Source organism: Schistocerca cancellata, chromosome 3 (genome assembly GCF_023864275.1).
Source record: "Schistocerca cancellata isolate TAMUIC-IGC-003103 chromosome 3, iqSchCanc2.1, whole genome shotgun sequence".
Taxonomy (NCBI): Eukaryota; Metazoa; Arthropoda; class Insecta; order Orthoptera; family Acrididae; genus Schistocerca; species Schistocerca cancellata.
In genome coordinates this window covers 419,781,209-419,803,230 of record NC_064628.1, presented here as the reverse complement: position 1 = coordinate 419,803,230, position 22,022 = coordinate 419,781,209, and the positions used below count along the sequence as shown (strand labels likewise).

General features: G+C 47.1%; 1 protein-coding gene across 1 annotated transcript in view; it reads right to left on the bottom strand.

Moving 5' to 3' along the window:
- Positions 1-20,358: 20,358 nt before the first annotated feature.
- Positions 20,359-22,022, bottom strand: part of LOC126176349 (phosphoglucomutase-like) — a 166,079-nt gene continuing 164,415 nt past the window's right edge. The window contains exon 7 of the mRNA XM_049923502.1: positions 20,359-20,583. Within this exon, the coding sequence (XP_049779459.1) occupies positions 20,359-20,583 (225 nt within the window). The remainder of the gene's footprint in view (positions 20,584-22,022) is intronic.

Here is a 22,022-nt window from a genome sequence, read left to right as displayed (position 1 = left end):
GATTCCTGGCCTGAATCCTATAGAACACCTTTGGGATGTTTTGGAACGCCGACTTCGTGCCAGGCCTCGCCGACCGACATCGATACCTCTCCTCAGTGCAGTACTCCGTGAAGAATGGGCCCGAGCGGTTCTAGGCGCTTCAGTCTGGAACCGCGAGACCGCTACGGTCGCAGGTTCGAATCCTGCCTCGGGCGTGCATGTGTGTCATGTCCTTAGGTTAGTTAGGCTTAAGTAGTTCTAAGTTCTAGGGGACTGATGACCTCAGATGTTAAGTTCCATAGTGCTCAGAGCCATTTGAACCATTTTTTGAAGAATGGGCTGCAATTCCCCAAAAAACCGTCCAGCGTCTGATTGAACGTATGCCTGCGACAGTGGAAGCTGTCATCAAGGCTAAGGGTGGGCCGACACGATACTGAATTTCAGTATTACCGATGGAGGGCGCCATGAACTTGTAAGTCATTTTCATCCAGGTGTCCGGATACTTTTGTTCACGTAGTGTATCTGTGATAATCTGTTGTTTTTGGATATGGGAGGAAGAATTATATTAGAGCAATCTGTACGCTGAACCACGCTTGCGCAACGTTATCATCACCGCAATTCAACGCATCGTCACGCCCAGGCAGTGTACTGCTTCACTAGATACGTAAAAAGTGCATGAATCTGTATCTCCTTAACTGTGATTTAATACGTTTTTGGAATTTTGCCTTAGTCACGTAACGTGCCCTAGAATTCTTTTCCTAACCCCAAAAGTTGTGTGAGTGTCGGTATTGCTGAATATAACTATAAAAAACTGCTTGGCTTTGTTAATCATAATAACTGTAGTGGTAAAAATATTAGTAAAAACACTAGAAAAATTAAGTAAGAATGCCCTTTTTAGACTGCGTAATCTGAACTGGGAATTTTCCTGTTGAAGAAAACAAGTAGCTTACTGTTCTATTCTGTCCTGAAGCCATCCTTAGTTAATAAGTAACTAATATAAATGTTGAGTACTGTGTGATGCATTTCTGCTTTAAGAGTGTTCGAAACAGGTATTGCAGTGCGTTAATGTACTGACAGGGCCCCCATTTTCTATATCTACATCTATATGACTACTCACCAATTCATATTTAAGTGCATGGCAGAGGGTTCATCGAACCAACTTCAAGCTATTTCTGTACCGTTGCACTCTGGAATAGCGCCAGGGAAAAATGAACACTTAAGGCTTTCCATGCGGTTTCTGATTTCTCGTTTTTTATTGCTTTGGTCGTTTCCCCATAGGGATGTTGGCGCCAACAAAATATTTTCGCTTTTGGAGGAGAAAGTTGGTGATTGAAATTCTGTGAAAGGATCTCGATGCAACGCAAAACTCCTTTGTTTTAACAATTGCCACCCCAACTCGTTTATCACATCTATGACACTCTCTCTCCTATTTCGTGATAATATACAATGAGCTGCCCTTATCTCAACGTTTTCGACGTCCACTGTCAGTCCTATCTGATGCGGTCCAACACTGCATAGCAGTACTCCAGAAGAGGACGGACAAACTTAGTGTGGTACACTAGTTATCACTTCTGTTATATTCGATGACTTCCCATCAATTCCTACGAACTGTGAGCTTTCTGACAATAATCATGAATCAACTTGCGTTATTCCGCAGGCACGCAATTTTATTGGAAGTCACTTGTGAGGAACTATGTGCCAAAGGCGTTCCGGAAATCTAAAAATATGGAATAAATTTCTAGGAGTACTTCTGTCCATTGCTTGAATAGATATAGTAAGACAGAAATTCTTTCAAAGTTCGACAGTTCAGATGGAAACCTTTATTGTGTCGGAGAGATTTGCTGGCCTGTTGGTACCTCATTGTATAGAGTTACATAGAACATGTCGATATTGACTGATTTTGCAACTGTAGCCACATGTGAGATAAATGTCTGACGGTTCCATTTTATCTGCTGAATTTCTGGAGTTTAAAATTATTAACTCTTATTACAAAACGATATGTCCCATTTGAACTGGCGACTGTATTTTCTCTGGCTACAAATAATTACAACTGCTAAACGAATTCTTGTGCAAATGCTGCTTTCGAATCTATACTCCTTTGTATAAAATAATGTGTTTTGGAGACGAAATCAATATTTCACTTGTTTACAGTCCATTGACTACACGATCACGGTAATAAATGCTGTAAAAGATTAACCCTAACTCGGTGTTATAGTGATATGGCAAAGGGGTGTTGTAGTATGTTTCCAGTCTCACAGATTGTAAACATGAATTTGATGTAACCGTTTCGATACCACTTCCCCCAGAGATTTAAAACATTCCGAAGAAATGCTATCTGGTACTTCTGCTTTGTTTAATCGCAGGTCTTCCAAAGCTCTGTCAAATTCCGACACTACAGTTATAATGGATCACCTGTATCCACCTAACCAACAACCATTCCTTATTCAATAACATTAAGCCAGTTCTCTCCCATTGTACAGGCCTCCAAGGTACTCATACATTTAATCTTCGTAGAACCAACGCTATGGAAACGTACGCATAAGCTGAAAAAATGGTTCAAATGGCTCTGAGCACTATGGGACTTAACATCTGAGGTCATCAGTCCCCTAGAACTTAGAACTACTTAAACATGACTAACCTAAGAACATCACACACATCCATGTCCGAGGCAGGGTTCGAACCTGCGACCGTAGCGGTCGCCCAGTTCCAGACTGAAGCGTCTAGAACCGCTCGGCCACAGCGGCCGGCGCATCAGCTGAAACTTCAAAAATAAACTGATAGCTTTTAGTTATTTTATTTGATAAGTCACCGTAGTGCTACATGCTTGCAAAATTGAGAATTTTTGTAACTGCTGTTAGTCTATCAGACACAAAACGAATCTTCTCTTTTTGTCATGTTGATATTTCAGTACAGTTTCACTGATTTACATTGCATATGCTGGTCCATACTTCTGTTGGAAAAGAAAGAAGAAGAAACAGACCAGAACCCCTGTGCGGAGAGTTGCTCTTCTTCCCATTCTATGCACTCACACAGTACAGCAACACCATCTGTTGTTCCAACATCACACTGCAGTCACAGTCTCCGATATTCTCCGTTTATTACAGGATATACTAGCAAACTATCTCTCGGCAGCTGTGGAGCCAAGCGGGGCGCACAAGACAGTGAGGTCACCCCCTATATTCCCCAAAAAACCATTTTGGTAACAGCAACTATCTTTTTTCGTACATCATTCTCCAAAGTTGTCAGCTAACTTTAAGAGAATAAATTAGCATGAAAACTAAGATTCTGTAACAGCAAAGAAACGTCAGGACTGGCTCCATACCTGTACATGACTCAACGCCACCCTTCCTATCAACTCCTCCAAGTACTGGTCAGCCTTCCATCGCCTTACTGGTTCCCATTCTGAGCCGCATTACCCCCTTCTCCATAACGACCACCCCATTCCCGACAATCTCAGTAAGGCCAACCACTTCGCATCCCACATTTACAAGGTCTTCTCCCTTCCTGATGATCCCCACTTTGAATCCCCACTTTGATCATTCTCTTTTCCCCACCATCATGGAACGTGCCAATAACTCGGTCTCTCCACTTGCTCCCAGTCTCCAGTACTTGGTGCAGTTACCCCCCCCCCCCCTCCGACATGAACACTCCAATCACAGCACAAGACATTAAATTTATCCTCCAGTCAAAACGCAACACGGCCCCTGGTCACGACTGTGTCACCTACCGCTACCTTAGAGAGTGCCTCTTCTCCTTCCTGACTGTCCTTGCCAATTTATGCAACGTCATCCTCGCTACCAGCTTCTATACCGACCTGTGGAAGACTTCCCGCATCCTCTTATTCCTCAAATCCAACAAACCCCTTTCCGTCGCCTCTTCCTATCGTCCCATCTACCTCACCTCCATCTTCAGTAAGGTCTTCGAATCCAACCTGTCCCATCATATCCATCAGCACCTCCATCAACACCACCTCCTCCCCCTTACTCAGTGTGGCTTTCGACCTTCCTCCTCCGACAAAGACCAACTCCTTAACATCGTCCACCTTCTTTCCCTCCAACTTAACTCCCATTGCTTCACCATTTTTGTTTCCCTCGACCTCCAAAATGCCTACGACTGCATGTGGCATCCTGGTCTCCTCTTCAAACTCCTAATGTACGCCCTGCCAATCAATTTTGTCTGTCTGGACACTTCCTTCCTCTCACGCCGTCCTTCCTATGTAACCCTTCATGACACCAACTCCCGTATCTTTTATCCCACTGCTGGTGTCCCCCAGGGCTCCATCGTCTCCCCTCTCCTCTATCTCCTGTACGACATTGATATCCCCAAACCACCCCACCTGTCCACCTCCTTCAATAAGCTGATGACACTGCCTTCCTGGCTCTCTATCCTACGCTTCAACAGTCCCAACACACCCTCCAAACCCACCTTGACCAGTTCACCATTTGGTGTAACCAGTGGTTCCTTCATATCAACCCCTCCAAAACCCAGGCAATCATCATAGGCCGCACCACCTGCTCCTTCCATCTCCACGATTTTTATCTCTCAAATCCCCATTTTTGCAAAGCAACGTGTAATGCATAAAGTCTACTTTGACGGGCACATCCGTCTCCCTCCTTTACTGCCAAATCTCAAAAATGCACGTTCGTATGACAAGTCACCCTTTTATCATTTTTGAGATATGGACGGTGGGTAATTATTCATCATTGTCCAGCAACCCCCGCTGATGCTTTATGGAGTCGTAAACCACACGCATAGAAGGATATTTCCTAGAACCAGAACCAGACGTTTGATTCCTTTCTCGATGTTTAGAGGTCCTGATTGCAGCACGTGGTACACAGCACAGTACTGAATTCTCAAAATTACAGGTCATGTATAGTTCTGAATCTTGCCATTTGTATAGCGTCGTGTACTAATCTAAGGTATGAAATTGATTTCAGAAACACATTTTTATAGAAACTGGTGTTACAATTTTTGCCCTAGTTAGACTGTTCCATAAACGACATCTCTTCTTATTTGCGAATCTGCAATTATTTAACTTCCCCGAAAATTATTTCGAACTCAGTTCAGGAACTAGTAGCTTTACATGCAACGCACATTATGGTGTATCTCTTCGTGACAGTTGCACACAGAACTGATGTTTAGCACTGAACAGTTCTCCATCGTCAAAGCTAGCTAGGAGATAAGACCAGCCAGGTCCCTGCCATTGCGTCGTTCGGTGCGGTGTAGCAAATGTGCTGAAGATAATCGATTGGCGAATCTGAGCACCCTCCTGTGACGATGCCGTTGCAGACTTGAATGGGTCCGATGAATGTTAAGGACGACTCTCTGGGAGGGTGAGTTTTCTCTATTTCCAATGCGGCGTGAGACGGTAGAGACTTGAGCTTCCTGAGGCTGGTGCCTCTGGATCTGCAGGGTCTAAATGGGGCGACGTGGAGCGACGGCATGGTGGAAACTGTTGTGGTCTGGGCCAAAGCGTCTGCTGCAGTGGTGAACGATGGACGCGAAGTTGCGACGACTGCTGTGATGACTAGGGAGAGGCTGAGTTCTCCAGAGATTGAGGCCTGGGAGCGATGTTATAGGCGGATACTTCCGTCTGCTTTTTTCATGGACGGGTCTGGATCTGATGTCAATATATTTAGGAACCATCGGCTGTTAACTGATATACACTGATCAACCAGAACATTAGGACCACTACCCACTGTGAAACTGCACGCCCCCAAGCGGCGTTGACGAGGTAGGGGAAACTATATAAGCGGAGCCGAGATGAATAAAGAATCATTCTAGGGAAGACACGGGTCGCAAGTGGAGAAATACACTGAATCAAGTGATTCTGACAAATAGTGATTGTCGTGGCCTGACGCCTGGGAACGAGCAACTGAGAAACGGCGAATCTGGTGGGCTGATCGCATGCTGAAATCGTGAGCATCCTTCGAAAGTAGTTGAAGAACCATGAAATTATGAGTTCGCAACAAGCTCTTGGAAGTCCATGCCTCATTATAGAACGTGGAGGCCGGAGGCTTGCCCACTCTGCAAAGCACAACAGGTGATGATTTATGCAGATCTCACGACAGACAATAATGCTGGTGCAGGCACAAGTGTTTGGAGGCACACTGTTCGGCGTACTTTGTTGAACATGGGGCTCCACAGCAGATGACCGCTACATGTTCCCATGTTGACCCAATTACATCGCTATTAAATGACTGCTGTGTGCGCGATGTAATCGAGGTTAGACCGTGTATCAGATGGAAACGTGGGGCCTGGTCGTATAAATCATCTTTCTCCTTACGCCAAATCAATGGTAATGTCTGCGTACAGTGTCATGCAGGCAAACGACTGCTCGAAACATGATCTGTGTCACAGATGTAAGATGAGGGAGCAGTATTGTGCTATGGAGGACATTTACTTTGTTTACCTAAGCTTAAACGAGAGGTGTATTAAAATGTGTGTTAAATCTTACGGTACTAAACTGCTAAGGTCATCAGTCCCTAAGCTTACACACTACTTAACCTAAATTATCCTAAGGACAAACACACACACCCATGCCCGAGGGAGAACTCGAACCTCCGCCGGGACCAGCCGCACATTCCATGACTGCAGCGCCTAAGACCGCTCGGCTAATCCCGCGCGGCCGAGAGGTGTGGTAGTAATCGAAAGAACAATGACAGCTGTGGGCAATGTAAAACATTATTGCAAACCAGCTTCACTGTTTCATGTCTGACGACTTCCCTGAAGATGATGGTCTATAGCGGTTTGAGGAACATGGTAGTGAATTCACGTTGATGTCTTGTCCACGAAATTCGCCTGATCTCGGACCAATGGAAAACCAATAGGACGTTATTGGGCGCCAGCTCTGCCCCCAAAACCTACCTGCCCGTAATTTACAGAAATTGCTTGACCTCTGCATACACATCTGATGTCACATACCTCCAGACACCTGTCAAGGATATGTCAAATCCACTCCACGCTGAATCACTAGTGTACTGGATTCCTAAAGTGGGTCAACATGCTATTAAGCAGGTAGCCATAATGTTTTGGCTCATAAATATATACGACATCCCCTGAGGTTTGGTGATGATGCCGGGCGAATGCTGAAGAACTGTGCACATATCATTGCTTCTGGCAGCTAGAGGTGTCTGAAATATGGCGCTGAATAGGGCCGCTATGTCAGGAAAAGAATCAGGCTCCAATGCTCCATGTAGCAGTCTGGCTGGGCTCTTTCCAGCTACTGGCTCTGGACTAAAGATGCTAGGAAACAGTCTAAAAGCTCCTCACATTGAAGGGGCTTGTCTGTCTTGTTCATTTGGGTCTTGAATGTCTGTCCCACTCATCCTGCATCCGCATTTGATTGAGGAGGGAACAGATTGGTGAATAGGTGCTGGATGACCTGGCATGCAAGTACATCCGCAAACAGGGCTGGTATAACTGGAGACCATTTTCCATCACTACTGCTACAGGAATGCCCTCAATGAGAAACTGCTAAACAATGCCGTGATGGTAAAACCAGATGATGTGGACTGCATCGAAACTTTGTGATGCAGCTATGGCCAACCAAATAGAATTCAAGAATGATCCAGCGTAATCTCTATGCAGCCAGTACAATGGCTCTGAGGTTTATGGCCTTGGAGAATAAACATTTGATGGAGCTGGTTATTGTGATACACATTCCGGGCAAGTTCTCATGAGGAGTTCAGTGTCTTTATTAATGGATGGCCTGCAGGCTTGCCAGTTCACTAAAGCTTTCGCTTGTATAATGTCCAAGTGACCAGCACACAGGAACTACAAAAGTTGCTTGTAGAGGATAGATAGATTCACAACCCAGTGAGAGTCATGTTCTTTAGCTACCAATAAAACGTGCTGGTCTTCATCAAGATAATCTAGAAAACAGAATTTAAATTTTGTAAAATTATTGGCATACAGCCATACCATTTTTATGTGAGGTATCTCGTCACAAACGCGTAACATTTGTTTCATAAAATTTGCTAATTTCAGAATTTTTAATGAAACTACATAGACTATCGTCACTAAAATATGTATATGTGAAATTTTAAATTTTGTTGAAATTTGTCACTGTATGTGGAACAGCATATGACCCTTGAGAAACAAAGCTTCACTTGTGACTTTCAAGGTCTCCCCCTCTTCCTCTCCTTATTCTGCTACATAAACAGATTGGTCGCTTAGCCTAGTCTCCTTAAATAAACAAACCACTCAGTTGTGATCTTATCGGATATTTATTTAAGGCTGTATTTAGGACTCCATCCCAGTCGCCACTTTCCCTTTCTCAGAGTAACCTACTTGTGCTGTTAAGTTGTGTTTACAGAACTCCAATCGATGACCGCTAAATATGGTTGTCAGTAGCTTTTATAGTTTTATTAGGTACCATAATTTATGATTCAAAACGGCTACCTTCAAGTTTCCTCCCACTCTTCTCAGTCAATTGGATGACGTAAATACATAAAATTGCAATCAGTCACTTTTTTGAATAATTATCGATGCTGGTTGCTGGTAATGCCAGAAATAGTGATGTAACTTCCGGAAAACCATCTGAAGATGAACCTGGAAAGGTTCGAAAAGCAGTTCATAGAATAATAAACAACTATTCAAAAAAGTGACTGGTTGCAGTTTTATGTATTTACATTCCATTAACAGTCATGGTTCCTAAAATATCCGTAATGTATAAGCTTAATTATTTGGATGAGGTATAAATGGCTGGAAGTTACCCAATTGGTGTAACCACCACCACTACCAGTATAAGTTGTGGCTTACCTCTGTGGCACAACTTGATAGAAGAAGGGATCGGTTGGTAGGACATGTTCTGAGGCATCAAGGGATCACCAATTTAGTATTGGAGGGCAGCGTGGAGGGTAAAAATCGTAGAGGGAGACCAAGAAATGAGTACACTAAGCAGATTCAGAAGCATGTAGGCTGCAGTAGGTACAGGAGATGAAGAAGCTTGCACAGGATAGAGTAGCATGGAGAGCTGCATCAAACCAGTCTCAGGACTGAAGACAACAACAACAACAACAACAACCTCCACTACTTATCTCGGAATGGCAGTCATCATCATGAGATGGGCTTAGCATTCATGCTCTATATGTTGGTCCATCAATATCATGAAGTGTCATCAGAGATCAGCCACTAGCTCCAGGCATAATAAATATCATATGAAGACTGTCATATACGAATGTAAGTATTATCACACACATCAAAAAAAAGTTTTGCATCACCCTGCTTTCCAGATTCTTGAAGATAGACGTTGACAGTGGATATTATACCACAGACACAGTCCCTTTGCCTGTTCAGAGATGTCACTAAACGAGCCCAAAGATGTAAACAAACATGCACGAGCAGCCCCTATTAGATGGAGGAGGTCCGACAGCCGATCAGTTCCAGTCATTCCACCTGGAAGGAGGTACATGACTCGTGTTGTCTGTAATTCAACCATGCCTAGACGGTCAATACCGCGGTTCGATCGCGTCCGCATTGTTACTTTGTGCCAGGAAGGGCTCTCAACAAGGGAAGTGTCCAGGCGTCTCGGAGTGAACCAAAGCGATGTTGTTTGGACATGGAGGAGATACAGAGAGACAGGAACTGTCGATGACATGCCTCACTCAGGCCGCCAAAGGGCTACTACTGCAGTGGATGACCGCTACCTATGGATTATGGCCCGGAGGAATCCTGACAGTAACGCCACCATGTTGAGTAATGTTTTTCGTGCAGCCACAGGATGTCTTGCTATGACTCAAACTGTGCGCAGTAGGCTGCATGATGCGCAACTTCACTCCCGACGTCCAACCACGACACAATGCAGCGCGGTACAGATGGGCCCAACAACATGGCGAATGGACCGCTCAGGATTGGCATCACGTTCTTTTCACCGATGAGTGTCGCATATGCACATCAAGTGAAATCACAATTGCGAATGAGGACTACCATTAACTGTAGAATGAACTCACGACAATGGAAATTTATGCCGGACCAGTACTCGAAACCGGATTTCCCGCTTATCGCTGATGGTAGTCCTTATTTGCAAGTGCGAATTCATTTAATGTGTTTCGTAACGGCTGTGGTCGCCGCAGCACATACTGTATCCGAATAGCACAGGCACTGCAATAACGTGTTAATCGTCAAGTACAACGTCTGACTTGTACGCGTAAATACATAATTGATGTACGAGTACAGCTGGCTCGGGTGGCCGAGTGATTCTAGGCGCTACAGTCTGGAACCGAGCGACCGCTACGGTCGCAGGTTCAAATTCTGCCTCAGGCATGGATGTGTGTGATGTCCTTAGGTTAGTTACGGGTACAGGTCGTATACGCATGGTTGACGACGTATGGAAGTTTGGGTCTGGCCGTGAGCCGTGCACGGATAGCGAAATGGTTCCCCGGCACGGTAGCTCAGCATGTTGGGTCAGAGGGTTAGCCGCCCTCTGTAATAAAAAAACTGAGTTAACGGAACGACGATGAACTTGAGCAATTGTCATAGGATGTCCGCACCGAACAAACAGAGCGAACAATCACGAACAAAATGAGATTTAAAAAATGGTAAGGCGAGAACTCGCGATAAGCGGGAAATCCGGGTTCGAGTCCCAGTCCGACACAAATTTTCATTGTCGTTATTCCATTCTACAGTTGATGGTAGTCCTCGTTCCCAATTATGAATTCATTTAATGTGCAAAGAGATTCTGGTCGTATGTAAAATACACCAGTAAAAAAATGCATCCAATTTCCTCACTGCGCCATAACAAGTGTGATTTTTTGATGACAGTGCCTTTAAAGCAGAGTAACTAAACACGGTTTACCGAAACTCCTTCACAAAAAAATAAGAAGTAAATAAATATTACAGAATTTGAGTCAAGAACAACTGTCAACATGAGTAACTTAGAAGCAGATATCCTCGATATGGTGGAGCAGCATAAAACACAAGAAAGGAAAGGCCTCCGGTCGAGAATGTATACCAGTCAGGTTCCTTTCAGAGAATGCTAATACAATAGGTCCATACTCAGCAATCATATACAACTGCTCGCTCGTAGCGAGACCCGTACCAAAGACTGCAAAGCTGCATAAGTCACATCAGTACCTAAGAAAAGATGTAGGAGTAATCTGCTGAATTAAAGATCCATATCACTAACGTCGATTTGCAGTGGGTTTTGGAAACATATACTGTGACCGAACATTATGAATTACCTCGAAGAAAACGATTTGTTGATAAATAGCAACACGTACTCAGGAAACATCGTTCTTACGTAAACCAACTAGCTCTTTATTCTCACGAAGTAATGAGTGCTATCGATAGGGGGCGCCAAATTGATTCCATACTTTTAGATTTCCAGAAGGCTTTTGATACTGTTTCTCACAAGCGACTTCTAATTAAATTGCGTGGCTATAGAGTATCGTCTCAGTTGTTTTTCTGGATTTGTAATTCCCTGTCAGGAAGGTCACAATTCGTAATAACTGAAGGAATGCCATCGAGTACAACAGAAGTAATATCTGGCGTTCCCCAAGGAAGTGTTACAAGCCCTCTGTTGTTCCCTATCTACACTCCTGGAAATGGAAAAAAGAACACATTGACACCGGTGTGTCAGACCCACCATACTTGCTCCGGACACTGCGAGAGGGCTGTACAAGCAATGATCACACGCACGGCACAGCGGACACACCAGGAACCGCGGTGTTGCCCGTCGAATGGCGCTAGCTGCGCAGCATTTGTGCACCGCCGCCGTCAGTGTCAGCCAGTTTGCCGTGGCATACGGAGCTCCATCGCAGTCTTTAACACTGGTAGCATGCCGCGACAGCGTGGACGTGAACCGTATGTGCAGTTGACGGACTTTGAGCGAGGGCGTATAGTGGGCATGCGGGAGGCCGGGTGGACGTACCACCGAATTGCTCAACACGTGGGGCGTGAGGTCTCCACAGTACATCGATGTTGTCGCCAGTGGTCGGCGGAAGGTGCACGTGCCCGTCGACCTGGGACCGGACCGCAGCGACGCACGAATGCACGCCCAGACCGTAGGATCCTACGCAGTGCCGTAGGGGACCACACCGCCACTTCCCAGCAAATTAGGGACACTGTTGCTCCTGGGGTATCGGCGAGGACCATTCGCAACCGTCCCCATGAAGCGGGGCTACGGTCCCGCACACCGTTAGGCCGTCTTCCGCTCACGCCCCAACATCGTGCAGCCCGCCTCCAGTGGTGTCGCGACAGGCGTGAATGGAGGGACGAATGGAGACGTGTCGTCTTCAGCGATGAGAGTCGCTTCTGCCTTGGTGCCAATGATGGTCGTATGCGTGTTTGGCGCCGTGCAGGTGAGCGCCACAATCAGGACTGCATACGACCGAGGCACACAGGGCCAACACCCGGCATCATGGTGTGGGGAGCGATCTCCTACACTGGCCGTACACCACTGGTGATCGTCGAGGGGACACTGAATAGTGCACGGTACATCCAAACCGTCATCGAACCCATCGTTCTACCATTCCTAGACCGGCAAGGGAACTTGCTGTTCCAACAGGACAATGCACGTCCGCATGTATCCCGTGTCACCCAACGTGCTCTAGAAGGTGTAAGTCAACTACCCTGGCCAGCAAGATCTCCGGATCTGTCCCCCATTGAGCATGTTTTGGACTGGATGAAGCGTCGTCTCACGCGGTCTGCACGTCCAGCACGAACGCTGGTCCAACTGAGGCGCCAGGTGGAAATGGCATGGCAAGCCGTTCCACAGGACTACATCCAGCATCTCTACGATCGTCTCCATGGGAGAATAGCAGCCTGCATTGCTGCGAAAGGTGGATATACACTGTACTAGTGCCGACATTGTGCATGCTCTGTTGCCTGTCTCTATGTGCCTGTGGTTCTGTCAGTGTGATCATGTGATGTATCTGACCCCAGGAATGTGTCAATAAAGTTTCCCCTTCCTGGGACAATGAATTCACGGTGTTCTTATTTCAATTTCCAGGAGTGTATATAAATGATTTAGGAGACAATCTGATGATCTAAACGAATTGCCAAATGATTTAGACAAAATATGTGTGGTGCAAAAATGTCAATTGATTCCAAATAACAAAAAGTATGAAGTCGTCCACATGAGTAGTAAAAGGAGTCCGCCAAGTTTAGGTTACGAGATGAATCGCAAAAATCTAAAAGCTGTAAACTCAACTTAATACCTACGGATTACAGTTAAGAGTAACTTAAATTGGAACGATCACACAGAAAGTATTGTCAGGAAAGCAACCAAAAGACTGCGATTTATTGGCAGAACACTTAGAATATGTAACAGGTCTACTAAAGAGACTGCTTACATTAAGCATGTCCGTCCTCTTCTGGAGAACTGCTGTACAGTGTGGGATCCACATCAGATGGGATAGACAGAGGACACATTAAGGTGGCGCCGGCCGGTGTGGCAGAGCGGTTCTAGGCGCTTCAGTCTGAAACACGCGACCGCTACGGTCGCAGGTTCGAATCCTGTCTCGGGCATGGATGTGTGTGATGTCCTTAGGTTAGTTAGGTTTAAGTAGTTCTAAGTTCTAGGGGACTCATGACCTCAGATGTTAAGTCCCATAGTGCTCAGAGCCATTAATGTTGCCACCGCCTATCTTCGAAGTCGACGTGCAATAACTCACACAGATGGCAGCGCTAGCAGTGGAGAGAATGTAAAGGGTGTTTTGGGGGGGGGGGGGGGCAGAAAAACGTATAATTGTTGTCGGAATGCTGAAGCGGAGCTATTACCTGAAGTCCAGAAGGGCATGATCACTGGCTTTCGGGACAAGGGAAGCATTTCCTAAACGACTAAGTTTGTAAACCGTTCGCGTGTCGCCATGGTTAAAGTATAATATGCATGACAAAATGGCGCTTTCCAAGCCACTGAGGTGCATTATGGGCCATACATGACAAAGGTGAACGACGACTGCAGTGATGTGTACGGGTGAATAGACGAGCAAGTGTTGAGCAACTAACTGTGCAGATGAACCAAGGCGTTCCCAACAGTGTCTACTCAACGTTCGTTCGGCGAGCATTGCTGCATACGAACCTCCGCAGCAGGCGCCTGGTTCGTACACCCGTGCCGACTGCTGTTCACCAGCAACGACGTCTGGAATTTGCACACCAGTACCGCCATTCGACGTCCACTGAGCGGCGACAGGTAGCCTTTTGAGGTGAATCACGTTTTATGCTCCATCGGACAGACGGTCGTTGGCTTGTACGTCACGAAACGTGTGAAAGCAAACACACTGCAACAGTCGTCAGAGAGTTATGGCCTGGGATACGTTTTCGTGACATTCCCTGGGTGATTTCGTCATTCTGGAAGGCACAATCGATCAACCCAATTATGTCTCTGTTTTTTGAGACCATGAAAATTCTTACATGCAGTTTCTTTTTCCTCAGCGCGATGGCATCTACCAGCAAGGCAATACGACGTATCATGTAGATCGCAGTTCGTGCGTGGTTCGAAGAACGCCAACATGAGTTTATCGTACTCCCTGGCTACCAAACTCACCGAATTTAAACCCAATCGAGAACCTGTGGCACCAGCTCCACTGGGCTGTTCGCGCAATAGAACCTCAAACGAGATGGCCGAGGCACTAGAGTCGGTATGGCTCCACATCCCTATCGAAACCTTCCAGAATCTCTCGACTCTCTTCTTGCACTTCTCGCAGTGGTCCGCCCCGCTAAAAGTTGTTAATCAGGTTTCTGACAAGTGGTCACATTAATATGACGGGACAGGGTACATAATGCTCCTCAATTATATCGATCGACAATGTGATTTTCTCAGTGTTGGGGAGTGCACTACTGCTTCCTTCTTATGGTATGACAGCACTGTATTTTACGCAGTTTAATTCTATCGTAAACCGTATAGCTCCAGTTTTAGCTTTTAAACTTTGTTCACGTTGGTCTACAGATAACTGTGACGGCTGATACTGGCAATTTCGTGTTGGAAAATAAACTTGTATTGTATTGTATGTTAACCGGGGACCTAGAAACGACGGAGAGGCTCCGCCCCCGCCGCAGCCGCAGTGGTCCACAACCCGACGACGACCACCGCAGTCCACTTCACCCCTCCGCCGCCCCACACTGAACCCAGGGATATTGTGCGGTTCGGCCCCGGTGGACTGCCCCCCCCCCCCCACCCCACCCCCCAGGGAACGTCTCACACCAGACGAGTGTAATCCCTATGTTTGCGTGGTAGAGTAATTGTGCGCCTACGTGGAGAACTTGTTTGCGCAGCAGTCGCCAACATAGTGTAGCCAGCCCGCATTCGCTGAGGCAGATGGAAAACCGCCTAAAAACCATCCACAGACTGGCTGACTCACCAGACCTCGACACAAGCCCGCCGGGCGGATTCGTGCCGGGGACCAGGCGTTCCTTCCAACTCCAGAAAGCCGTGCGTTAGACCGCTCGGCTAACCGGACTGGCTAAATAAACTTGACTGCTCAAAAGAATTAGTGGAACTCGTTATCAACGTCTGGTATGTTATATATGTTTTGATACAGGCAGTAAATGTGGTCTTGTTGCACAACTTGAGATCTTCACTTGCAATGTATGGAGCAACTAAAGTCATTCGCCATCTGTCGGTTGTGTTATGGATTACATTATTGCGTGCCCCCTCAAAATGAAGGCAGTACCGATGTCCCAGTGTTCTATAGTGAGGTACACAGATGGCAGTCGTCGATTATGGACGTTGTATTCAACCAAGCACATGCAATGCGACATATTAATGCAGTGCAAGTTGCAGTCTGTTTGATCCAAGAAGGATGGACTTCCCATTGTGTTTCCGCAGATGCCAATGTCTCCCTATCTGTCATCCACAGATTGTGGGCACACAAGAGGGAGACGGGTCAGTACATAAGACGAGTTGCACAACGTTGCCGACGCGTTACAGCCCCAGGTGAAGACCGATATCTGGCTGTTTCTGCTTTGCAGCCTAGTATGGCTAACGCCAGAACAATGAAAGATGCTCTCAGAGGGCCCACTGGAGCCCCTGAATCCGGTCAGACTGTAAGGAACACGTTACAAGAAAGGACCTTATGTCGCAGACGTTCTGTTCAAGTGCTTCGCTTGACACGGCAACATCTCACAGCTCGCGTTCAGTTCTGCATTCCCATGTCAACTTGCAGCTTCGTCTCTGGCGAAACGCGTTACTCCCAGGCGAGTCCAGATATCCGTGGACGCAAGACGATGGTCGTGTTGGTGTGTGGAGGCGCCATGGTGAGCGGTAGATGCCAACTGTAGTCCAGAAAATCGTCAGACTTGGCCAGGGCTCCCTGACGGTGTGGGGCGGCATCACTGTTGACAGCCGTTCGCCGCTTGTCTCTGTCCGTCGTCGCCTTATTGCTAGGCAGTACATTTGACAGAACCTGTTGGACCATGTCGTGTCTGCTGCATATGGTGGTGGTTCTGAATTCCTCCTCATGCATCATTTTCACTGGGCCCATGTGGCGGGCTTCATCGTGGATATCTTGCGGAGCCTGAGTCCTCATGTAAACCCCATCGAGCGTTGTATCACAGGCTCTCCGACAATTCTCAAGAGCTCTCACTGATGAATGGGAGTAGATACCACAGGACCTCCACCGCAGACTTATACAGAGGATGCCACGTATATGATAAACGATCGCGAAGGACGTATACGTTACTGAAGCTCTTCAAGTCCAATGAAAGCACCCAAGATGACGAGATAAATGATTGTTTCCACTTTTTCTTCCTCACCTGTCAGACATTTCCTCAATTATTGCTGAATGGAGTATGGCAGATGCCCAGAGTCATGCTCCTGTAATTCTTCTGAGAAGTGTATTTTTTAACAATAACTGAGCAACGATTGATGTCTCCATCGCGACCGAAATGACATTACTTCGAAGAAGAGTGATTTGCTGGACGGAAGGAAGGATTTTAGCAGTGTGATGATCAGAGGAATCTTTCTGAAAGTCAACTGAAGCGACTTGCGGAGACCACAGATGGGCTGACGGGGATTTTAAATTCTCGTCCCCAGAATAAGAATCGGAACTGCAGCTCTATACCGTTCGAGTCGATTTCCAAGTATAATACACTGAAGTGCCAAAGAAACTGGTGTAGACATGCGTATCCAAATATAGAGACAGGTAAACAGGCAGAATACAGCGCTGCATTCGGCAACGCCTATATAAGACAACATGTGTTTGGCGCAGTTGTTAGATCGGTTACTGCTGCTACAATGGCAGGTTATCAATATATATGTGAGTTTCAACGTGGTGTTGCAGTCGGCGCACGAGCGACGGGTCACAGCGTCTTCGAGGCAGCGAGGAAGTGACATTTTCCCGTATGACCATGTAAGTAGGCTGTTTATGTTTTCTTTATGTAAGTAGGCTGTTTATGTTTTCTTATTGGCAACGTTACGTAGCGCTCTATATGAAAATCACTGGCTGTGCTGTGTGCAGTCTGTGGCTAGTTTGCATTGTTGTCTGCCATTGTAGTGTTGGGCAGCGGCAGCTGGATGTGAACAGCGCGTAGCGTTGCGCAGTTGGAGGTGAGCCGCCAGCAGTGGTGGATGTGGGGAGAGAAATGGCGGAGTTTTGATATTTGTAAGAATGGATGTTATGAACTGATATATACACTCCTGGAAATGGAAAAAAGAACACATTGACACCGGTGTGTCAGACCCACCATACTTGCTCCGGACACTGCGAGAGGGCTGTACAAGCAATGATCACACCCACGGCACAGCGGACACACCAGGAACCGCGGTGTTGGCCGTCGAATGCCGCTAGCTGCGCAGCATTTGTGCACCGCCGCCGTCAGTGTCAGCCAGTTTGCCGTGGCATACGGAGCTCCATCGCAGTCTTTAACACTGGTAGCATGCCGCGACAGCGTGGACGTGAACCGTATGTGCAGTTGACGGACTTTGAGCGAGGGCGTATAGTGGGCATGCGGGAGGCCGGGTGGACGTACCGCCGAATTGCTCAACACGTGGGGCGTGAGGTCTCCACAGTACATCGATGTTGTCGCCAGTGGTCGGCGGAAGGTGCACGTGCCCGTCGACCTGGGACCGGACCGCAGCGACGCACGGATGCACGCCAAGACCGTAGGATCCTACGCAGTGCCGTAGGGGACCGCACCGCCACTTCCCAGCAAATTAGGGACACTGTTGCTCCTGGGGTATCGGCGAGGACCATTCGCAACCGTCTCCATGAAGCTGGGCTACGGTCCCGCACACCGTTAGGCCGTCTTCCGCTCACGCCCCAACATCGTGCAGCCCGCCTCCAGTGGTGTCGCGACAGGCGTGAATGGAGGGACGAATGGAGACGTGTCGTCTTCAGCGATGAGAGTCGCTTCTGCCTTGGTGCCAATGATGGTCGTATGCGTGTTTGGCGCCGTGCAGGTGAGCGCCACAATCAGGACTGCATACGACCGAGGCACACAGGGCCAACACCCGGCATCATGGTGTGGGGAGCGATCTCCTACACTGGCCGTACACCACTGGTGATCGTCGAGGGGACACTGAATAGTGCACGGTACATCCAAACCGTCATCGAACCCATCGTTCTACCATTCCTAGACCGGCAAGGGAACTTGCTGTTCCAACAGGACAATGCACGTCCGCATGTATCCCGTGCCACCCAACGTGCTCTAGAAGGTGTAAGTCAACTACCCTGGCCAGCAAGATCTCCGGATCTGTCCCCCATTGAGCATGTTTTGGACTGGATGAAGCGTCGTCTCACGCGGTCTGCACGTCCAGCACGAACGCTGGTCCAACTGAGGCGCCAGGTGGAAATGGCATGGCAAGCCGTTCCACAGGACTACATCCAGCATCTCTACGATCGTCTCCATGGGAGAATAGCAGCCTGCATTGCTGCGAAAGGTGGATATACACTGTACTAGTGCCGACATTGTGCATGCTCTGTTGCCTGTGTCTATGTGCCTGTGGTTCTGTCAGTGTGATCATGTGATGTATCTGACCCCAGGAATGTGCCAATAAAGTTTCCCCTTCCTGGGACAATGAATTCACGGTGTTCTTATTTCAATTTCCAGGAGTGTATATTATGACTATTAAGGTAAATACAATGTTTGTTCTCTATTAAAATCTTTCATTTGCTAACTATGCCTACTAGTAGTTAGTGCCTTCCGTAGTTTGAATCTGTTATTTAGCTGGCAGTAGTGGCGCTCGCTGTATTGCAGTAGTTCGAGTAACGGAGATTTTTGGTGAGGTAAGTGATTTGTGAAAGGTATAGATTAATGTTAGTCAGGGCCATTCTTTTGTAGGGATTTTTGAAAGTCAGATTGCGTTGCGCTAAAAAAAATATTGTGTGTCAGTTTAAGCACAGTCGAGTATAATTATTCTAAGGGGAAGTTTCAACCATTTCACGAGTGTACCGTGAATATCAGAAATCCGGTAAAACATCAAATCTCCGACATATCTGCAATCGGAGAAAGATCCTGCAACAACGGGACCAACGACGACTGAAGAAAATCGTTCAACGTGACAGAAGTGCAACACTTACGCAAATTGCTGGAGATTTCAGTGCTAGGCCATCAACAAGTGTCAGCGTGCGAACCATTGAACGAACATCTTCGATATGGGCTTTCGGAGCCGAAGGTCCACTCGTGTACCCTTAATGACTGCACGACGCAAAGCTTTACGTCTCGCCTGGGCCCGTCAACACCGACGTTGTACTGTTGATCACTGGAAACATGTTGCCTGGTCGGACGAATCTCGTTTCAAATTGTACCGAGCGGTTGGACGTTTAGGGATGTGGAGACAACCTCATGAATACATGGACACTGCATGTCAGCAGGGGACTATTCAAGCTGGTGGAAGCTTTGTAATGGGTGTGGGACCTGTAAGCATCCTGTCTGATCACCTACATCCATTCATACCCATTGTGCATTACGACGGACTTGGTCAACTCCAGCAGGACAGTGCGACACCTCATACGTCCAGAATTGCTACAGCGTGGCTCCAGGAACACTCTTCTGAGTTTAAACACTTCCGCTGGCCACCCAACTCCCTAGACATGAACATTATTGAGCATATCAGGGATGCCTTGCAATGTGCTGTTCAGAAGAGATCTCCACCCCCTCGTACTCTTACGGATTTATGGACAGCCCTGCCGGGTTCTTGGTGTTAGTTCCCTCGAGCACTGCTTCAGACGTTAGCCGAGTCCGTGCCACGTCGTGTTGCGGCACTTCTGCGTGCTCTCGGGGACCCTACACGATATTAGGCAGGTGTACCAGTTTCTTTGACTTTTCAGTGTATTAGTCGATAACAGATAAACGATGTAGATTTCTGGTTTACCACAATGACGGGTGGTACGCGACTCCGGGCTCAGAAGCAAATTACTGCCGCAGATTTAAGAGAAAGATTTTTTTAATGGAAAAACAAATGTCTTTGCCGGACAGAGGAAAGAGAAGTAGAGAGAGTTAGGTGACGACGTCGGGCTTGGTCCTGCCGGTGAACTCCTCCAGGCGGAGTACGTCGAGGGCGGCCCTGTAGAGCGGCTGCACCACCTCCGCCGGGTCCAGGTCGGTGCGCTCGGGGTCGGGCTCGTAGCGCTCGCAGTAGATGCGCACCGTGCTGCCCGAGCTGTCGGTGCCGCCCAGTCGGAACACCAGCCGGCTGTCGCCCTCGAAGCGCACCCAGATGCCCTGCAACAAGGCGCCTCCCTCGCTACTCGCCAGCTTCCTGCCCGCAGTAGGCGCATCGCTGTCACATCCGTATTTTGCGAACTACAAGACTTTTTTTTTCTTCCAAAAATGCCGGCCGTTGTGGCCGAGCGGTTCTAGGCGCTCCAGTCTGGAACCGCGTGACCGCTACGGTCGCAGGTTCGAATTCTACCTTGGGCATGGATGTGTGTGATGTCCTTAGCTTAGTTAGGTTTAATTAGTTCTAAGTTCTAGGTGACTGATGACCTCAGCAGTTAAGTCGCATAGTGCTCAGAGCCATTCTTCCAAAAATTGCCTCCAAAATATAGGTGCGTCTTATACTCGAAATTAATATAAAAATTCTCATGTTTGATTCAAAATTTCCGTCAGTCTTAAAAACACCATATATTCTATGCAACGGGAAACCCATTTATATCTGGCAATAATGGATTCAACTGGTAGCAGCAGTTCACCGGTGCGACGAACTTCAGTTGCGAGGATTCTCAAGCTTTCTCACACTGTCTCCCTGCCGCTCCGCCAACACAAACCCGAAACACTGTCTAGCCTATGATGCGTCATTGCAGTCTACACCGCAAGTGAACTTGAACTGAAAGTGATTTGTATTATCGGTAACAGAACAAAATTTCTATTAATAGTTTCGTAATGGAAAAAAGGTGTTACACGATGTGGGCCATAAATTGGAAGTAATCACATATGCAGAAGAACATGGAAACAGAGCAGCTGAGCGGCGTTTCGTCCCTCCGTCAACAGAAAGAAAACATTCGCAACTGGCGGGCTAGTAAAGCAAAACTGAAAAAAAGAGGGAGACTAAATGTGCAAATAGAGAACTGAGTACAAAATGGCCAAAACTAGGAGATGACATGTGAGGTCCGCCAGTTATGCAAAACACCGTTTTTCTCAGTACCCAACAATTTTCACTGGGAACACGGCCAATACAAGGAGCTGCAAATCAAAATGATGGATACTAGGAGATGACGTATCGAAATGGATTCGAGAACACCGTCAAAATAGCACTGTAATTAGTACAAAAATGATTCAATTACGCCCTCTTAATCTAGCGCTACAGTGGAACTTAGCAAATATTTGGGAATTTGTGGCAAGTTCCTATGGGACCAAACTGCTGAGGTCATCTGTACCTACTACTTAATATAACTTACGCTAAGGACAACACACACACCCATGACCGAGGGAGGACTCGAACCTCCGACGGGGATTCCGCGCGAACCGTGGCAAGACGCCTCAGACCGCAGACTTCAAGAATGGAGTTGGTAGGTTCTACAGGTTCGTGATGCGTCATGGACTTAACATGCGAACCAGACCAAAATATATTAGAAAATACGAAAGATCATGAAGAGAAAACATTATCTTTCCAGCGCATTATTATTCAACATCGAACGAAAACCAGCGTGTTACTACGCCAA